Source organism: Bacillus rossius, chromosome 14 (genome assembly GCF_032445375.1).
Source record: "Bacillus rossius redtenbacheri isolate Brsri chromosome 14, Brsri_v3, whole genome shotgun sequence".
In the NCBI taxonomy this organism is placed as follows: domain Eukaryota; kingdom Metazoa; phylum Arthropoda; class Insecta; order Phasmatodea; family Bacillidae; genus Bacillus; species Bacillus rossius.
Genome location: NC_086341.1, coordinates 46,480,234 through 46,499,473, shown reverse-complemented (window position 1 = coordinate 46,499,473; position 19,240 = coordinate 46,480,234). Strand labels below are relative to the sequence as shown.

The 19,240-nt window shown below is 42.9% G+C and overlaps 1 protein-coding gene across 1 annotated transcript in view; it reads right to left on the bottom strand.

The window, feature by feature from the left end:
• Positions 1-19,240, bottom strand: part of LOC134538795 (uncharacterized) — a 39,743-nt gene that overhangs the window by 4,914 nt on the left and 15,589 nt on the right. Inside the window, exons 7-10 of the mRNA XM_063380286.1 lie at positions 17,293-17,476; positions 10,953-11,078; positions 3,835-4,167; positions 20-169 (exon numbers count right to left, since the gene is read on the bottom strand). Of these exons, the coding sequence (XP_063236356.1) occupies positions 20-169; positions 3,835-4,167; positions 10,953-11,078; positions 17,293-17,476 (793 nt within the window). The remainder of the gene's footprint in view (positions 1-19; positions 170-3,834; positions 4,168-10,952; positions 11,079-17,292; positions 17,477-19,240) is intronic.

Sequence of the window (19,240 nt, the reverse complement as noted above, 5' to 3'; positions counted from 1 at the left end):
GAGAATCAGCTCTAGTTACCTGCGGCTTGCGACTGTTTCTCCTCGATGCACTTCTTCGCGGCCGGGGACAGCACCTGGGCCTCAGCCGAGGGCGGGACCCAGTACGTGACGAACGTGATGTCCACGCTGTCGTTCCTCGCTGCAGCTTCCAGGGGCGCCACCAACACCCCTAAACACACGCCAACACTTCTCTTGGCTGCGACTTACGCAATTGAACTGCAACCAAACAGTAACCGGGCGTGTCTGTTTACCGGAGGTAGTGCTCAATGCTGAACCGTTCAGGAGGCGGTGTGGATGGTGTGGGTGGGCGGACATTACAAATTTGAAAACCAGATTTCTTAATGTAACATTAACGTTGTGCATAACAAAATAATGTGGTTCATAAATAATAAAATCCAGAGTTAAAAAAAAAACAAATAGAACTAATTTAATTGGAAAAAAAACAATGTGAGAAAACCATACTAAACATTTCAGTATGAGGGTAATGCAAATATAACCTGGAACTTGTTTATTCGACTCAAGTAGTGACAGAAGAAAGGAGAGGGGACAGGCATGCACATGGCCCTTACACTAACGTCCGTCATGCCAGTGTCACTGTGACAGCGGCATCTGATGTGCGACACGTTATTGTTCGTTTTCTTGCCAACGAAGGCATGAAATTGAGTGAATTTGTGAAGAGACTGCAAGCACAGTTCAGTGCTGCTACTCTGAACAAAATCAAGTGTTCGACTGGGCCCAGAAGTTTCGAAATGGTTGTGATAAGAGTGGAAAATTAATGCCACAAATGGCATCCAGTGACCAGCGTCAATGAAAACAATATTCAGGCCATGCATGAGCTTGTGGAAAGTCTACTGAAGGAGACATTGGCTGTGTTCAAACGGTAAGTGCGAAATTGGCTACTGGGGCAACCATCTTATTTTTTTCATAAAGGGATCAAAAAGCTTACTATCCGATAGAGAAAATGTATTTCTGTTAAAGGAAACTATGCAGAAAAATAAGGCATTTCATTTGAATTTTTAAAAATCACCAATAAAATTGTACGAAAATATTTTGGTTTGTATTTGAACGACCTTCATACTAATCAAGCATAATAATTTATTTTATTAATTTTATGATACAATTTCACCAGCAGAAGAGTCACTCCTTCATATGGGTCGCACCCTTAATTTTGGGCAAAAAAATCCAAAATTTTATTGTAACGGTCACCCTCGAATATGAGTCACGCCATATAACGGTCTCCAGTAGAATGAAAGTGTAGTCTCTATCATCTGTGTTATTGCCGAGTAAGAAACAGCACTGATGTCCTTCGTCTTTCCCCTCTTCATCCTTTATGGCCCTTCCTCCCCTCTCACCCCTTCACCCTAGCACTAACAATAAATACAAAGGAAAATAATGCTATTTTTATACCCATGTTTCCCTTCCCAATGAGAGAAAATACCACAGGTTACTTCCTTGTCAATTTTTGTCAGTTTCTTCAATAAAAACAAGTATGCCCTTTTACAGCTGTTTTGTCATTAATGAAATGTTGCAGCAGGAAAGCGTTGGAAACATCACGCCAAAACAATGTTTGGACACTGCTGCGTGGCCACACACACTCCATTCCCCTTTTTCTCTACGGCTGGTATCCCTCTTGCAGAGCGTCAGCACGTCAGCAGACTGCCACGTCACTTACCGGCGCCGGCCGGTCGGGTAGCCGTCAGACTGGCGGCAGACGTTGCTTAACGGAGGAGTTCATGATGCTTTACATGCACTGCAGAGATATTTTAACTAAACAATTTATATAATTACCTGTGACATATTTATTAAAAACCAACACAGACTAGTTATTTAAGCACACTGTCAACCACAACAATGTAACGTTAATTTCCTTACCCAAAATGGAAATTTTCGCATATGGGTCACAGTACATTTTATTAAACAAAAAATCTGCATGAAATCTGTGACCCGTACGTGGGTAAATGCGGTAATATCCACCCGCCAAAATTTAAATGTTCACTGAACACCTGCAAAAAATGTCATCACATCTTGAATAGCATGTACTAAAGGTTTTGCTAGTTTTTTTTTCCCCAATCCTTGCATGGCTTGTGTGAAAGACGCCAGCTTTATTATTCGGCCGGGGGGGGGGGGGGGGGGACTACAGTGGGATGTGAATCAATCGTTTATTTTTGTTAGCTAGGCCGAAAGAAATATTGCCTGAGCTGTCGAAAGATAAACATGGCTGCAGCCATCGCTGGATAAGAGGGGCGGGGGCGGGCAAGCTTCTGGTGCCTGCTGTTTATTACCTACCCGAGAAACATGCTGACAGTTTCCATCCATTTTTAATAGCGTCAGTGGTTCCCTGAAGGTAAAAATCTGCAGTTGGCCAAAAGGCCCCAAGAGACGGTGTAAAATTCAACTTTTAACCTACTCTGCTCTGAGAAGACTATGTCTAAGAAAATTAATCTTCACTTCGACTTCGACTTTCTGAGGATTTGCAACCTGGGAAAATACTTTAAATATTGCACTGATTGCATGTACAGAGACTATTTACCTGTGTTTCATTTGTAACTTACTGCTTTTTTTTTTAAGTTGCACAGCGGTAACTTGCAAACTATCGAAAAACTATTTTTCTCATGTCCAAATGCCAAAAGGGGTGAAGCTGCGAAGAGAGGTACTGGCACTCCTCTCAGCCTAGTCATACTGTCAAGTCGATTTTCCACTAACACAAAGGCCCCACACCGCAACAGGCCACACCACCACGGCAGGAGCACTAACTTACCCTCCATGACAACCAAAACCTACGTCATTGCTGCGATATTGTTTTGAACATGGTTTAAGTGGTACGGTTAAAAAATTAAAGAGATAAAATTCACAATTGCAGTGTTATCTAGTCTATTGACATTATAATTTGTTTTATTTTGGTTTCATTGCAATCCACTACAAATTTTGTAGGAAGGTATGAATTATGAACAAAATATGCATACAATGTTTTTATTTTGACGTGACGTCTAATCAATCAATGAACGCCAGTTGCACGCACGAAAAAGTGTCCCGTAACGCACATTGTCCCATTATGCAGTTTCCCGTTACGCTCATTGTACGCTTGTGCCGCATCTATCTCTCTTTCACTCGATTGGAACAACCTATGATTTGACTTTTTCCAGGCACATTAAACTTGAAACACTCCCATTCGTTTCCTACTTTTCCTATCATCGTCCTATCCTTAACAGAATAACACAGAGGGGAAGAAATTAAATATCAAACATGTATAAAAAATATAGTTAAAATGATCTCTTTGTTAAAGTAATTAACATATTTGAATTAATGAGTGCATTAAAAGTAAATTTATCAATTAAATTGTAGATTTCATTTCACTCCTTCTTTGTATCCATACAAAATAGTGATAAATCAATAAAAAAGATTCAATTTAATTCATAAAAGTATGCAATCATTTGATCAATGATTTGTTATGACATTGTCACGTTAATCTATCGTCTGTAAACCGACTTTACAGTCAACCAATTTTTTTGATATAGCTAACCTCACCTAATTAACCATTCACAATATTTGAATAAAGTTCATCGAAACAAACATGCAAACTAACACGGGTAAACAGTTAATGGCGGTGGCAGCGGCACTGCTCCGATATTGAAATGTGAGCTATAAAATGGGATTTCTCAGAAACTAACATGGATTTATTAACACTGTTTTCAAAGTAAATACAGGAATGTCTCTAGTGCAGCGAAATGGTATTTTCGTAATTTTAGTGTTTTGTTATGACGTCACGTTAAACTATCGTCCGTAAACCAACTTTACAGACAACCAATTTTTTTTTATGGGGTTTGTTTGAATGACCTGTGCTGGTGAGGCGAGGGATCCCAGCCGGGGACCCCGGCCCCCGGCTCCTCTTGAAGCGCCGGCCGCCGTACTGGTCGTCGCCGGCCGGCTCGTAGGGCAGCTCGTAGTCCGGGGCATCCCACGCGCCATCCCCCCGGGGCCAGCCGTGGCTGGGCCGCTTGCCCACCTCCAGGAGCGGGCCCCCGTCCTTGTGGCGGAAGCTACTGGGGCCATCCTCAGCATGAGCCTCCGCGCCGTACGCCTCCTGTAGCTCTGGGTGCGAGGCCAGGAACTGCTGGACCTCGCGAGAGGCGTTCCCCGCCTGGCTGTGCTCCAGGGCGCTCCTGTCGTCTGCAACACGCCCCGCCCCTTCTCACCACGTGACACCTCCTTGTACCCCTCGTCTATACCGAGTGTTTCCACAGTCCCCATAAACAACATTCCGCCCCTTCGCACCACGACGCTGCTAGTGACACCTCCTTGTACCCCTCGTCTATACCGAGTGTTTCCACAGTCCCCATAAACAACATTCCGCCCCTTCGCACCACGACGCTGCTAGTGACACCTCCTTGTACCCCTCGTCTATACCGAGTGTTTCCACAGTCCCCTTAAACAACATTCCGCCCCTTCGCACCACGACGCTGCTAGTGACACCTCCTTGTACCTCTCATCTATACCGAGTGTTTCCACAGTCCCCATAAACAACATTCCGCCCCTTCGCACCACGACGCTGCTAGTGACACCTCCTTGTACCTCTCATCTATACCGAGTGTTTCCACAGTCCCCATAAACAACATTCCACTCCTTCTAACCACGACGCTGTTAGTGACACCTCCTTGTACCCCTCATCTATACCGAATGTTTCCACAGTCCCCATAAACAACATTCCGCCCCTTCGCACCAAGACGCTGCTTAAGTGTCACCTCCTTGTACCCCTCATCTATACCGAGTGTTTCCACAGTCCCCATAAACAACATTCCACTCCTTCTAACCACGACGCTGCTAGTGACACCTCCTTGTACCCCTCATCTATACCGAGTGTTTCCACAGTCCCCATAAACAATATTCCGCTCCTTCGCACCACGACGCTGCTTTAGTGTCACCTCCTTGTACCCCTCATCTATACCAAGTGTTTCCACAGTCCCCATAAACAACATTCCACTCCTTCTAACCACGACGCTGCTAGTGACACCTCCTTGTACCCCTCATCTATACCGAATGTTTCCACAGTCCCCATAAACAACATTCCGCCCCTTCGCACCAAGACGCTGCTTAAGTGTCACCTCCTTGTACCCCTCATCTATACCGAGTGTTTCCACAGTCCCCATAAACAACATTCCACTCCTTCTAACCACGACGCTGCTAGTGACACCTCCTTGTACCCCTCATCTATACCGAGTGTTTCCACAGTCCCCATAAACAACATTCCGCTCCTTCGCACCACGACGCTGATAGTGACACCTCCTTGTACCCCTCATCTATACCGAGTGTTTCCACAGTCCCCATAAACAACATTCCGCCCCTTCGCACCACGACGCTGCTGCAGTGTCACCTCCTTGTACCCCTCATCTACACCGAGTGTTTCCACAGTCCCTATAACAAACATTCCACCCCTCCTCACCACGACGCTGCTGCAGTGACACCTCCTTGTACCCCTCATCTATACCGAGTGTTTCCACAGTCGCCATAAACAACATTCCGCCCCTTCGCACCACGACGCTGCTGCAGTGACACCTTGTACAACTCATCTATACCGAGTGTTTCCACAGTCCCCATAAACAACATTCCGCCCCTTCGCACCACGACGCTGCTGCAGTGTCACCTCCTTGTACCCCTCATCTATACAGAGTGTTTCCACAGTCCCCATAAACAACATTCCGCTCCTTCTCACCACGATGCTGCTAGTGACACCTCCTTGTACCCCTCATCTATACCGAGTGTTTCCACAGTCCCTATAAACAACGTTCCGCTCCTTCTCACCACGACGCTGCTAGTGACACCTCCTTGTACCCCTCATCTATACCGAGTGTTTCCACAGTCGCCATAAACAACATTCCGCCCCTTCGCACCACGACGCTGCTGCAGTGACACCTTGTACAACTCATCTATACCGAGTGTTTCCACAGTCCCCATAAACAACATTCCGCCCCTTCGCACCACGACGCTGCTGCAGTGTCACCTCCTTGTACCCCTCATCTATACCGAGTGTTTCCACAGTCCCCATAAACAACATTCCGCTCCTTCTCACCACGATGCTGCTAGTGACACCTCCTTGTACCCCTCATCTATACCGAGTGTTTCCACAGTCCCTATAAACAACGTTCCGCTCCTTCTCACCACGACGCTGCTAGTGACACCTCCTTGTACCCCTCATCTATACCGAGTGTTTCCACAGTCCCCATAAACAACATTCCGCCCCTTCGCACCACGACGCTGCTAGTGACACCTCTTTGTACCCCTTATCTATACCGAGTGTTTCCACAGTCCCCATAAACAACATTCCGCCCTTTCGCACCACGACGCTGCTGCAGTGACACCTCCTTGTACCCCTCATCTATACCGAGTCTTTCCACAGTCCCCATAAACAACATTCCGCCCCTTCGCACCACGACGCTGCTAGTGAGACCTCCTTGTAACCCTCATCAATACCGAGCATTTCCACAGTCCCCAAAAACAACTTTCCGCCCCTTTGCACCACGACGCTGCTACAGTGACACCTCCTTGTACCCCTCATCTATACCGAGTGTTTCCACAGTCCCCATAAACATTCCGCCCCTCCGCACCACGACGCTGCTAGTGACACCTCCTTCTAACCCTCATCTATACCGAGTGTTTCCACAGTCCCTATAAACAACATTCCACCCCTCCTCACCTTGACGCTGCTGCAGTGACACCTCCTTGTACCCCTCATCTATACCGAGTGTTTCCACAATCCCCATAAACAACAAACCGCCCCTTCGCACCACGACGCTTCTGCAGTGACACCTCCTTGTACCGCACATCTATACCGAGTGTTTCCACAGTCCCCATAAACAACATTCCGCCCTTTCGCACCACGACGCTGCTGCAGTGAGACCTCCTTGTACCCCTCATCTATACTGAGTGTTTCCACAGTCCCCATAAACAACATACCGCCCTTTCGCACCACGACGCTGCTGCAGTGACACCTCCTTGTACCCGTCATCTATACCGAGTGTTTCCACAGTCCCCATAAACAACATTCCGCCCCTTCGCACCACGACGCTGCTGCAGTGTCACCTCCTTGTACCCCTCATCTATACAGAGTGTTTCCACAGTCCCCATAAACAACATTCCACCCCTCCGCACCACGACGCTGCTAGTGAAACCTCCTTGTACCCCTCATCTATACCGAGTGTTTCCACAGTCCCCATAAACAACATTCCGCCCCTCCGCACCACGACGCTGCTAGTGACACCTCCTTGTACCCCTCATCTATACCGAGTGTTTCCACAGTCCCCATAAACAACATTCCACCCCTCCTCACCACGACGCTGCTGCAGTGACACCTCCTTGTACCCCTCATCTATACCGAGTGTTTCCACAGTCCCCATAAACAACATTCCGCCCTTTCGCACCACGACGCTGCTGCAGTGACACCTTGTACAACTCATCTATACGGAGTGTTTCCACAGTCCCCATAATCAACATTCCGCTCCTTCTCACCACGACGCTTCTGCAGTGACACCTCCTTAAACCGCCCATCTATACCAAATGTTTCCACAGTCCCCATAAACAACATTCCCCCCTTCTCACCACGACGCCGCTGCAGTGACACCTCCTTGTACCCCTCATCTATACCGAGTGTTTCCACAGTCCCCATAAACAACATTCCGCCCCTTCACACCACGACGCTGCTGCAGTGTCACCTCCTTGTACCCCTCATCTATACCGAGTGTTTCCACAGTCCCCATAAACAACATTCCACCCCTTCGCACCACGAAGCTGCTAGTGAGACCTCCTTGTAACCCTCATCTATACCGAGCGTTTCCACAGTCCCCATAAACAACATTCCGTCCCTTCGCACCCCGACGCTGCTAGTGAGACCTCCTTGTAACCCTCATCCATACCGAGCTTTTCCACAGTCCCCATAAACAACATTCCGCCCCTTCGCACCACGACGCTGCTAGTGAGACCTCCTTGTAACCCTCATCTATACCGAGCTTTTCCACAGTCCCCATAAACAACATTCCGCTCCTTCTCACCACGACGCTGCTAGTGACACCTCCTTGTACTTCTCATCTATACCGAGTGTTTCCACAGTCCCTATAAACAACATTCCGCTCCTTCTCACCACGACGCTGCTAGTAACACCTCCTTGTACCCCTCATCTATACCGAGTGTTTCCACAATCCCCATAAACAACAAACCGCCCCTTCGCACCACGACGCTTCTGCAGTGACACCTCCTTGTACCGCACATCTATACCGAGTGTTTCCACAGTCCCCATAAACAACATTCCGCCCCTTCGCACCACGACGCTGCTAGTGAGACCTCCTTGTAACCCTCATCTATACCGAGCGTTTCCACAGTCCCCATAAACAACTTTCCGCCCCTTTGCACCACGACGCTGCTACAGTGACACCTCCTTGTACCCCTCATCTATACTGAGTGTTTCCACAGTCCCCATAAACAACATTGGAACTATAATGACCATGGTTATAATGTAATACAAAGTGGGTTTTGGCTAACTGGGACTCAATTAACTCAATTAAAGAATAACTGTTGCAAAAATAACATAAAAGATGTTAAGAGAAACAATGTGAATATTCCAACTTTAATTGGGTGGCTACTTTATTGGCAAAACCAATTTCCAGGATTTTTTCAAGGATTTTTTAAGGTTTTTCAAGTCAGTTTTATTACATGTTACTACTAACTAATAAAAATATATAGTCACTTAAGAAGCAATACCGCCTGACATTTTTTTAACGAAATCGTTTTTTCGGTTCCAACGCATTCTAGCAGACGTTTCGCATCCCCAGATACAAAAATTTCTACTGGCAACAATTTTAGAGATAGCAGCAACATCGCAAAAAAATGGAACCACCCAAATACACTAAGCTGACTACCAACTGCAGTAGGCTCCATGCAGATGTAATAGGAGTGTAGTCAGTTACCCTTGCTTTATAGTAAAAATAATAAGTATTCAAAATGTTGTTATAAAATAAAATAGAATTACAAATTAGGCGGTAATATTAACTAAGCGATGAAAGGTAACTTTCTAAAAATATTGGTTACATAAGAGATGAAACAATTTTACTATTTCATATTAAATGTGAATCATTTAATATTATATAAAATAGAAAGTATTCCTGTATGACTACTATATTACTCTATGAAAAAAGTGTATGTCAACATAATTTAGAGTTAGGCGGTAATATTAACTAAGCGACGAAAGGTAACTTTATAAAATATTGGTTACATAAGAGATGAAACAATTTTACTGTTTCATATTAAATATGAATCATTTAACATTATATAAAATAGAAATTATTCCTGTAAGACTACTATAATTCTCTATGATAAAAGTTTATTTCCCTAACATACCTAATTTAGTAAAACATGTACCCACGTTGTTTTAATTATGACAGTAGCAATCAGCAAAATTTTACGAAAATACAGCATTGACATAAATAATACACCGATAGGCATAATTAAAATTACATACTTCAACAGCTGCAAAGGATGAAAATAGTTTTTTTATTATTAACATACACAATTAAAATTCTCACCAGTATTTTATGTCAGTTCAGCACTATACAGAAAATGTTCCTAGTTTTAAATTATTCATAGAGAACCTTTTAATGACAGTAATCTACCCTATGTTAATTTTTAGTAGTGAAATACCTTCCTTGTCTATACTATTTTTTGTACTGATCATAAAAAATCAATTTAATTCTGGCTGTAGAACAAATGTATCTTAACATTTATGTAATAGTAAAATCTTAATAAACAGATATTTTTTTCTTTTCTCAGGGTAGCCTTTAAAAAAAATACCTATCTATTAACACACTTAACGAAAATAAGAAATATGGCAGCAGCACAAGTATATTTTCTTCCATGTTAAACATATATTTATTTATTTTTTGTATTATTCTGCAATAGAGCATCCAGTCTTTAGCGTGACATAAATAGGGAATAGTTTTCAGTTGTAGCTTCTGTTTATTATTAGAATTGGTGAAAATCTTCAGAGAAACGCGAGAGAAGAAATAAATGTTGTGATTTACTCCTCCTCCTGATGATAGCTGGCAATGTGTGTCACGTTTCTCACTCGTCAGCTGCAGAGGTTTGTCAGTAAGCAATGCTCGAAAATGGTATAACCATAATTTATGCACTTCGCAGGCACAAAAAGCAGTTATTCAACCAAGCTCTTTTCAACTTACTAAACAAACAAATATTGCCAGATGGCTTTCAAAAAATCAACTGGTTTCACATGGGTTTTCCTAGCACCAAAAAAAAATTTTCTGCTAATTCAAGGTTTCCAGATTTTCCCGGTCGGGCTGCCACCCAGCTAATAATACTGATGCATATTATTAAAATAAATTCATCCAAAATTATGGTATGTCCCCTTGTGGGTAATTTCTGAAACTATTGTGCCACTGAACACACTGACAGAAGGAAAGTGGGTTTTAATTTTTAAAAAAATGTTCATAATGCATATTTTTATATCAGCTATTTAAAAGTAAAACCGAATTAATAAAGTGGAACAAGTGACAACTTAAAAAAAAATGGACTGATACAAAGCCAGTGACTGTAAGAGAGATGAGTGACAGTTTTCGACCCTCGCTCTGTAAAACCCAGTGAAATTACGCAGCGCACCTGTTCTATCTAGAGATTTACGAGACTGTAAAATCCAGATAAAACGACACAATTAATGACGATGCACTCACAAACAACTCGATTGGCAGCAAGTGTGCACGATAGCACAAATTACCGCCATGATGGTCGAACAACAACTGTTGCTTCATTGCCAGAAACTGCAGGGCTATCCAACTTGGCAGGCAGCCAACTTGAAAAACTTGGCGCTGCTAGCAAGCAGCGCGGGGAAGTTCAATATTCAAATGTTTCAAAACACTATACACTAAATGACACACAGTATCTACAAGTGCGAGCAGTACCGGAGGAGTACAGGACAACGCCCGGAGGGCCGGCGTGCTGACTCAGCGCGTACAGCCTGCTGACCGTGCTGGTGTTGAAGCGCTGGCGACACAGGTCGGCACTGTTCTGGGCTCGCACGGAGCTGCCTGCAACACACGGCCGTGCCCCCTCGTCAACAAACCTTGCGTTCCCCCGTGGCGCCCGACGACGCGTTACAGGTCGGAAACCACGTGAAACAGACGTTTGTCTGCGTGTGTTTCTGCCTGTGCAACGCTACGTACCCAATGTTGCAGGACTCAAACCCTCAAAACGAATATGCCCTGGACGCTTACATGTAAGTGAAAATACTAGGTGCGGGCCAATTAAATCCTCAAACACCACAAAATCTTAAGTACACATTAAAAATTTTTGACTTTCATAAAAAAATAATTATTTAAATAATGGAAGAACTATATTAATTTTAAAAAAAAAAGTATACTAATAACTCTGAGGTCTTATTACCATTCATATCAATTTTTTACCAATCCATGTGCATGTACAAAATTTATGCTGAATAAATTACTTTCAATTAATTGACCTTAGTAAGAGATACCATTTTTTTTAACTTGACTTAAATTTTTTGACATTTCTGATGAACTTCGTGTTTTCAGTTGAATTCCGGTGTTGTGTGGTGTATTGACAAGTTGTGCGAAGTTATTTTGGTTTTATTGGAATTTTCCGTGTAATCTTGTCCCTACTCTCGGTGTTATATGGCTAGGGACCGGAAACATTCGCGGGTTCAATGACCTCCAGGATGAACTCCATAGTTCTACGTACACTCGGTCAAATGTCACCCTCTCATTGGCTGCTGTCTTGTGAGACGTTCCAGCGTAGCAGCCTGTGATTCGACAAAGCTTTGGGCGGGTGTTTCTCATTGGCCCAGAGTCATCCAGGTGAGTTGTGAGCCAACAGCAGAGGCGGCACTGAGGTACAACTATTTGTATTTTAGCCTATCGCAGAAATGAATTCGCGAATTTTTCCGGTCTCTATACATGGGGTATTGACAACCTGTGCTGAGTTATTTTGGTTTTATCGGAATTCTCAGTGTAATCTTGTCCCTACTCTCGGTGTTATATGAGGTATTGACTAGCTGTGCGGTGTTATTTTGGTTTTATCGGAATTCTCAGTGTAATCTTGTCCCTACTCTCGGTGTTGTATGGGGTATTGACAAGCGTTGCGGAGTTATTTTGGTTTTATCGGAATTCTCCGTGTAATCTTGTCCCTACTCTCGGTGTTATATGGGGTATTGACAAGCTGTGCGGAGTTATTTTGGTTTTATCGCAATTCTCAGTGTAATCTTGCCCATACTCTCGGTGTTATATGAGGTATTGACTAGCTGTGCGGTGTTATTTTGGTTTTATCGGAATTCTCAGTGTAATCTTGTCCCTACTCTCGGTGTTGTATGGGGTATTGACAAGCGTTGCGGAGTTATTTTGGTTTTATCGGAATTCTCAGTGTAATCTTGCCATACTCTCGGTGTTGTATGGGGTATTGACAAGCTGTGCGGAGTAATTTTGGTTTTATCGGAATTCTCCGTGTAATCTTGTCCCTACTCTTGGTGTTATATGGGGTATTGACAAGCTGTGCGGAGTTATTTTGGTTTTATCGCAATTCTCAGTGTAATCTTGCCCATACTCTCGGTGTTATATGAGGTATTGACTAGCTGTGCGGTGTTATTTTGGTTTTATCGGAATTCTTAGTGTAATCTTGTCCCTACTCTCGGTGTTGTATGGGGTATTGACAAGCATTGCGGAGTTATTTTGGTTTTATCGGAATTCTCCGTGTAATCTTGTCCCTACTCTTGGTGTTATATGAGGTATTGACTAGCTGTGCGGTGTTATTTTGGTTTTATCGGAATTCTTAGTGTAATCTTGTCCCTACTCTCGGTGTTGTATGGGGTATTGACAAGATGTGCGGAGTTATTTTGGTTTTATCGGAATTCTCAGTGTAATCTTGCCATACTCTCGGTGTTATATGAGGTATTGACTAGCTGTGCGGTGTTATTTTGGTTTTATCGGAATTCTCAGTGTAATCTTGTCCCTACTCTCGGTGTTGTATGGGGTATTGACAAGCGTTGCGGAGTTATTTTGGTTTTATCGGAATTCTCAGTGTAATCTTGCCATGCTCTCGGTGTTGTATGGGGTATTGACAAGCGTTGCGGAGTTATTTTGGTTTTATCGGAATTCTCAGTGTAATCTTGTCCCTACTCTCGGTGTTATATGAGGTATTGACTAGCTGTGCGGTGTTATTTTGGTTTTATCGCAATTCTCAGTGTAATCTTGCCCATACTCTCGGTGTTATATGGGGTATTGACAAGCTGTGCGGAGTTATTTTGGTTTTATCGGAATTCTTAGTGTAATCTTGTCCCTACTCTCGGTGTTGTATGGGGTATTGACAAGCTGTGCGGTGTTATTTTGGTTTTATCGGAATTCTCAGTGTAATCTTGCCATACTCTTGGTGTTATATGAGGTATTGACTAGCTGTGCGGTGTTATTTTGGTTTTATCGGAATTCTCCGCGTAATCTTGTCCCTGCTCTTGGTGTTTTATGGGGTATTGACAAGCTGTGCGGTGTTATTTTGGTTTTATCGGAATTCTCAGTGTAATCTTGTCCCTACTCTCGGTGTTGTATGGGGTATTGACAAGCGTTGCGGAGTTATTTTGGTTTTATCGGAATTCTCCGCGTAATCTTGTCCCTACTCTTGGTGTTTTATGGGGTATTGACAAGCTGTGCGGAGTTATTTTGGTTTTATCGGAATTCTCAGTGTAATCTTGCCCATACTCTCGGTGTTGTATGGGGTATTGACAGGCGTTGCGGAGTTATTTTGGTTTTATCGGAATTCTCCGTGTAATCTTGCCCATACTCTCGGTGTTATATGAGGTATTGACTAGCTGTGCGGTGTTATTTTGGTTTTATCGGAATTCTCAGTGTAATCTTGTCCCTACTCTCGGTGTTGTATGGGGTATTGACAAGCGTTGCGGAGTTATTTTGGTTTTATCGGAATTCTCCGTGTAATCTTGCCCTTACTCTCGGTGTCATATGAGGTATTGACTAGCTGTGCGGTGTTATTTTGGTTTTATCGGAATTCTCAGTGTAATCTTGTCCCTACTCTCGGTGTTGTATGGGGTATTGACAAGCGTTGCGGAGTTATTTTGGTTTTATCGGAATTCTCCGTGTAATCTTGTCCCTACTCTTGGTGTTATATGAGGTATTGACTAGCTGTGCGGTGTTATTTTGGTTTTATCGGAATTCTCCGCGTAATCTTGTCCCTACTCTTGGTGTTTTATGGGGTATTGACAAGCTGTGCGGAGTTATTTTGGTTTTATCGGAATTCTCAGAGTAATCTTGTCCCTACTCTTGGTGTTATATGGGCTATTGACAAGCTGTGCGGAGTAATTTTGGTTTTATCGGAATTCTCAGTGTAATCTTGCCAATACTCTCGGTGTTATATGAGGTATTGACTAGCTGTGCGGTGTTATTTTGGTTTTATCGGAATTCTCCGCGTAATCTTGTCCCTACTCTTGGTGTTTTATGGGGTATTGACAAGCTGTGCGGAGTTATTTTGGTTTTATCGGAATTCTCAGTGTAATCTTGCCCATACTCTCGGTGTTATATGAGGTATTGACTAGCTGTGCGGTGTTATTTTGGTTTTATCGGAATTCTCAGTGTAATCTTGCCAATACTCTCGGTGTTATATGAGGTATTGACTAGCTGTGCGGTGTTATTTTGGTTTTATCGGAATTCTCAGTGTAATCTTGTCCCTACTCTCGGTGTTGTATGGGGTATTGACAAGCGTTGCGGAGTTATTTTGGTTTTATCGGAATTCTCCGCGTAATCTTGTCCCTACTCTTGGTGTTTTATGGGGTATTGACAAGCTGTGCGGAGTTATTTTGGTTTTATCGGAATTCTCAGTGTAATCTTGCCCATACTCTCGGTGTTGTATGGGGTATTGACAGGCGTTGCGGAGTTATTTTGGTTTTATCGGAATTCTCCGTGTAATCTTGCCCATACTCTCGGTGTTATATGAGGTATTGACTAGCTGTGCGGTGTTATTTTGGTTTTATCGGAATTCTCAGTGTAATCTTGTCCCTACTCTCGGTGTTGTATGGGGTATTGACAAGCGTTGCGGAGTTATTTTGGTTTTATCGGAATTCTCCGTGTAATCTTGCCCTTACTCTCGGTGTCATATGAGGTATTGACTAGCTGTGCGGTGTTATTTTGGTTTTATCGGAATTCTCAGTGTAATCTTGTCCCTACTCTCGGTGTTGTATGGGGTATTGACAAGCGTTGCGGAGTTATTTTGGTTTTATCGGAATTCTCCGTGTAATCTTGTCCCTACTCTTGGTGTTAAATGAGGTATTGACTAGCTGTGCGGTGTTATTTTGGTTTTATCGGAATTCTCCGCGTAATCTTGTCCCTACTCTTGGTGTTTTATGGGGTATTGACAAGCTGTGCGGAGTTATTTTGGTTTTATCGGAATTCTCAGTGTAATCTTGTCCCTACTCTTGGTGTTATATGGGGTATTGACAAGCTGTGCGGAGTAATTTTGGTTTTATCGGAATTCTCAGTGTAATCTTGCCAATACTCTCGGTGTTATATGAGGTATTGACTAGCTGTGCGGTGTTATTTTGGTTTTATCGGAATTCTCAGTGTAATCTTGTCCCTACTCTCGGTGTTGTATGGGGTATTGACAAGCGTGCGGAGTTATTTTGGTTTTATCGGAATTCTCCGCGTAATCTTGTCTCTACTCTTAGTGTTTTATGGGGTATTGACAAGCTGTGCGGAGTTATTTTGGTTTTATCGGAATTCTCAGTGTAATCTTGCCCATACTCTCGGTGTTATATGAGGTATTGACTAGCTGTGCGGTGTTATTTTGGTTTTATCGGAATTCTCAGTGTAATCTTGTCCCTACTCTCCGTGTTGTATGGGGTATTGACAAGCGTTGCGGAGTTATTTTGGTTTTATCGGAATTCTCCGTGTAATCTTGCCCATACTCTCGGTGTTATATGAGGTATTGACTAGCTGTGCGGTGTTATTTTGGTTTTATCGGAATTCTCAGTGTAATCTTGTCCCTACTTTCGGTGTTGTATGGGGTATTGACAAGCGTTGCGGAGTTATTTTGGTTTTATCGGAATTCTCCGTGTAATCTTGTCCCTACTCTTGGTGTTATATGGGGTATTGACAAGCTGTGCGGAGTAATTTTGGTTTTATCGGAATTCTCAGTGTAATCTTGCCAATACTCTCTGTGTTATATGAGGTATTGACTAGCTGTGCGGTGTTATTTTGGTTTTATCGGAATTCTCAGTGTAATCTTGCCCATACTCTCGGTGTTATATGGGGTATTGACTAGCTGTGCGGTGTTATTTTGGTTTTATCGAAATTCTCAGTGTAATCTTGTCCCTACTCTCGGTGTTGTATGGGGTATTGACAAGCGTTGCGGAGTTATTTTGGTTTTATCGGAATTCTCCGTGTAATCTTGTCCCTACTCTTGGTGTTATATGAGGTATTGACTAGCTGTGCGGTGTTATTTTGGTTTTATCGGAATTCTCAGTGTAATCTTGCCCATACTCTCGGTGTTATATGAGGTATTGACTAGCTGTGCGGTGTTATTTTGGTTTTATCGGAATTCTCAGTGTAATCTTGCCCATACTCTCGGTGGTATATGAGGTATTGACTAGCTGTGCGGTGTTATTTTGGTTTTATCGGAATTCTCAGTGTAATCTTGTCCCTACTCTCGGTGTTGTATGGGGTATTGACAAGCTGTGCGGAGTTATTTTGGTTTTATCGGAATTCTCCGTGTAATCTTGCCCATACTCTCGGTGTTATATGAGGTATTGACTAGCTGTGCGGTGTTATTTTGGTTTTATCGGAATTCTCAGTGTAATCTTGTCCCTACTCTTGGTGTTATATGGGGTATTGACAAGCTGTGCGGAGTTATTTTGGTTTTATCGGAATTCTCCGTGTAATCTTGCCCATACTCTCAGTGTTATATGAGGTATTGACTAGCTGTGCGGCGTTATTTTGGTTTTATCGGAATTCTCAGTGTAATCTTGTCCCTACTCTGGGTGTTATATGGGGTATTGACAAGCTGTGCGGAGTTATTTTGGTTTTATCGAAATTCTCAGTGTAATCTTTTCCCTACTCTCGGTGTTATATGGGGTATTGACAAGCTGTGCGGAGTTATTTTGGTTTTATCGGAATTCTCTGTGTAATCTTGCCCATACTCTCTGTGTTATATGGGGTGTTGGCAAGCGTTGCGGTGTTATTTTGGTGTTACCCCCCGCCCGCCGCTGCCGTGTGTGCGGAGCGCGGGCGCACGCACCTGGCACGAAGCTGAACGGCTCGGCCGCCCCCTCGCTGCCCGCGCAGTCGGCCGCCCAGTACAGCAGGAAGTCGCTGCCCGGCGCCGCCGTGCCCACGGTCACGGCCGGCGCCTGGCCGCCGAGCGTGTGGACCACCGGCACGTCTAGCAGGGGGGCTCCCGTCCGCCCGTCCAGCACGGTCGTCTACGGCACGGCACCCAGCACGGCTGGCTCCGCGGCTTGCTAGCTCGTCCCCGCCGCGCACTTGAGAGGCCACTCCAGTGTTTCAGGGGCACCACGCAACCCGCGTCAACCTCATAACATTCAATGCTATTTTCATTTTGCTTATAACTAATTAACTAATATAGATTTCGAATTGATGCTAGCTTGATGTGACAGACAACGATGCTCTTATCAAAGCCCCTTTCTTCAAAAAACGTGCATAAATTATGGTTTTATACTAATCTTTACTAATATGCATAAGTGTATTGTCTAGGTTTGAACCATAATTTATGCACGTTTTTTGAAGAAAGGGGCTTTGATAAGAGCATCGTTGTCTTAACATATCAAGCGAGCATCATTTCGAAATCTATATTAGTTAATACGTTATAAGCAGAATGAAAATTAGCATTGAATCTTTTGAGTTTTAACGCGAGTTGCGTAGTGCCCCTGAAACACTGGAGTGGCCTCTTTAACTAGTGCGGTTCTTGTTTCCTGTGCGCTCTGTTGCCTCGCATACCCAAGGAGCACAAGAGTCTTAGACACAGCTTTATAGTGTGATGAAGATCTGTGATGCGAATTTTGGATGTACTTTTTCTTGCTGCAGTATTTCATAAATTGCGTTACCTTATTAATACAGTAGAACCCCTGTCATACACTTTTCAACGGAGGGCACAAAAATGGTGTATGATGCGGGAAAGTGTATGAAAAGGGAATGGCAATAATAAAAAAAAATTTCAATCTAGCATACCAGCCCAATGTCAGATTAAACTTAAATACATAATGTGTAAATAATTGCATCATATTAATGAAAGATATGAATTCATCATTATATATACATATAATAACACTACCAGAAATGTAAAATACAGTCCATAATCAAGTAAAGCAGTCCTTTCTTGGAGAGGGGAAAAGTCACCAAGCCTAAATTAGAAATAAAAAAATTAGGTTATTGTAAAAAGAAAAACAGAAATTTTTGCTGGTTTGTTTCATTTTACAAACAACTTTATGCAACAGAACAATTTTCAATAAAATTTTAACTTGAGAAACGTAAAATATAAAACAATCCGATCGTAAGAAAACAATAACAAAAAAGTATATTCAGTTCAAAGATTAATGAATGCACAAAATATGAGATCCGTGCCTTGGTAAATCGCGTGCACCATTTTCAATATCATTCGCGCCACTAGTCTCGCTTGGTGCTGGCCATAGATGCTAATAGCGACGTGCACAGTCTTCCCGATACTATCCATATCTATGGTGCGATAAAGTTATTTTCTTACGTTTGCAAAGGTAAACAATGAACGTTTTTCAAAATAAAAGCATTAAAACGTAGTTTATCAGGAGGAATATAATAAAAAAATTTGTGAATTTTAAGACTTTTCCGCTTCGTAAAAACGTATGAAACGGGAAATTAAAGATTTTATAAGTGTATGACCCGGGAAAGTAAACAATTGTAAATATAGAACTTTCGGCGGGACCAAAATTAATCGGCGTATGACACGGGAAAATGTATGAAACGGGAACGTATCATCGAGGTTCTACTGTATTCCATTTTTACATCTAAGTATGTAGGCCTGTGTGAACAACCAACCTTTCACTTCAGTATTATCTAATATTATTTTTTCAAAAAACTTTTTTTATTATTATTTAAATCACGTTTCTTAGGTTTAATCCAGCTTTTTTTTTATTATCACATTAGTCTTTTTGGTACTCAGGAAGTTCAAATGTAAGACATACAACATCCTG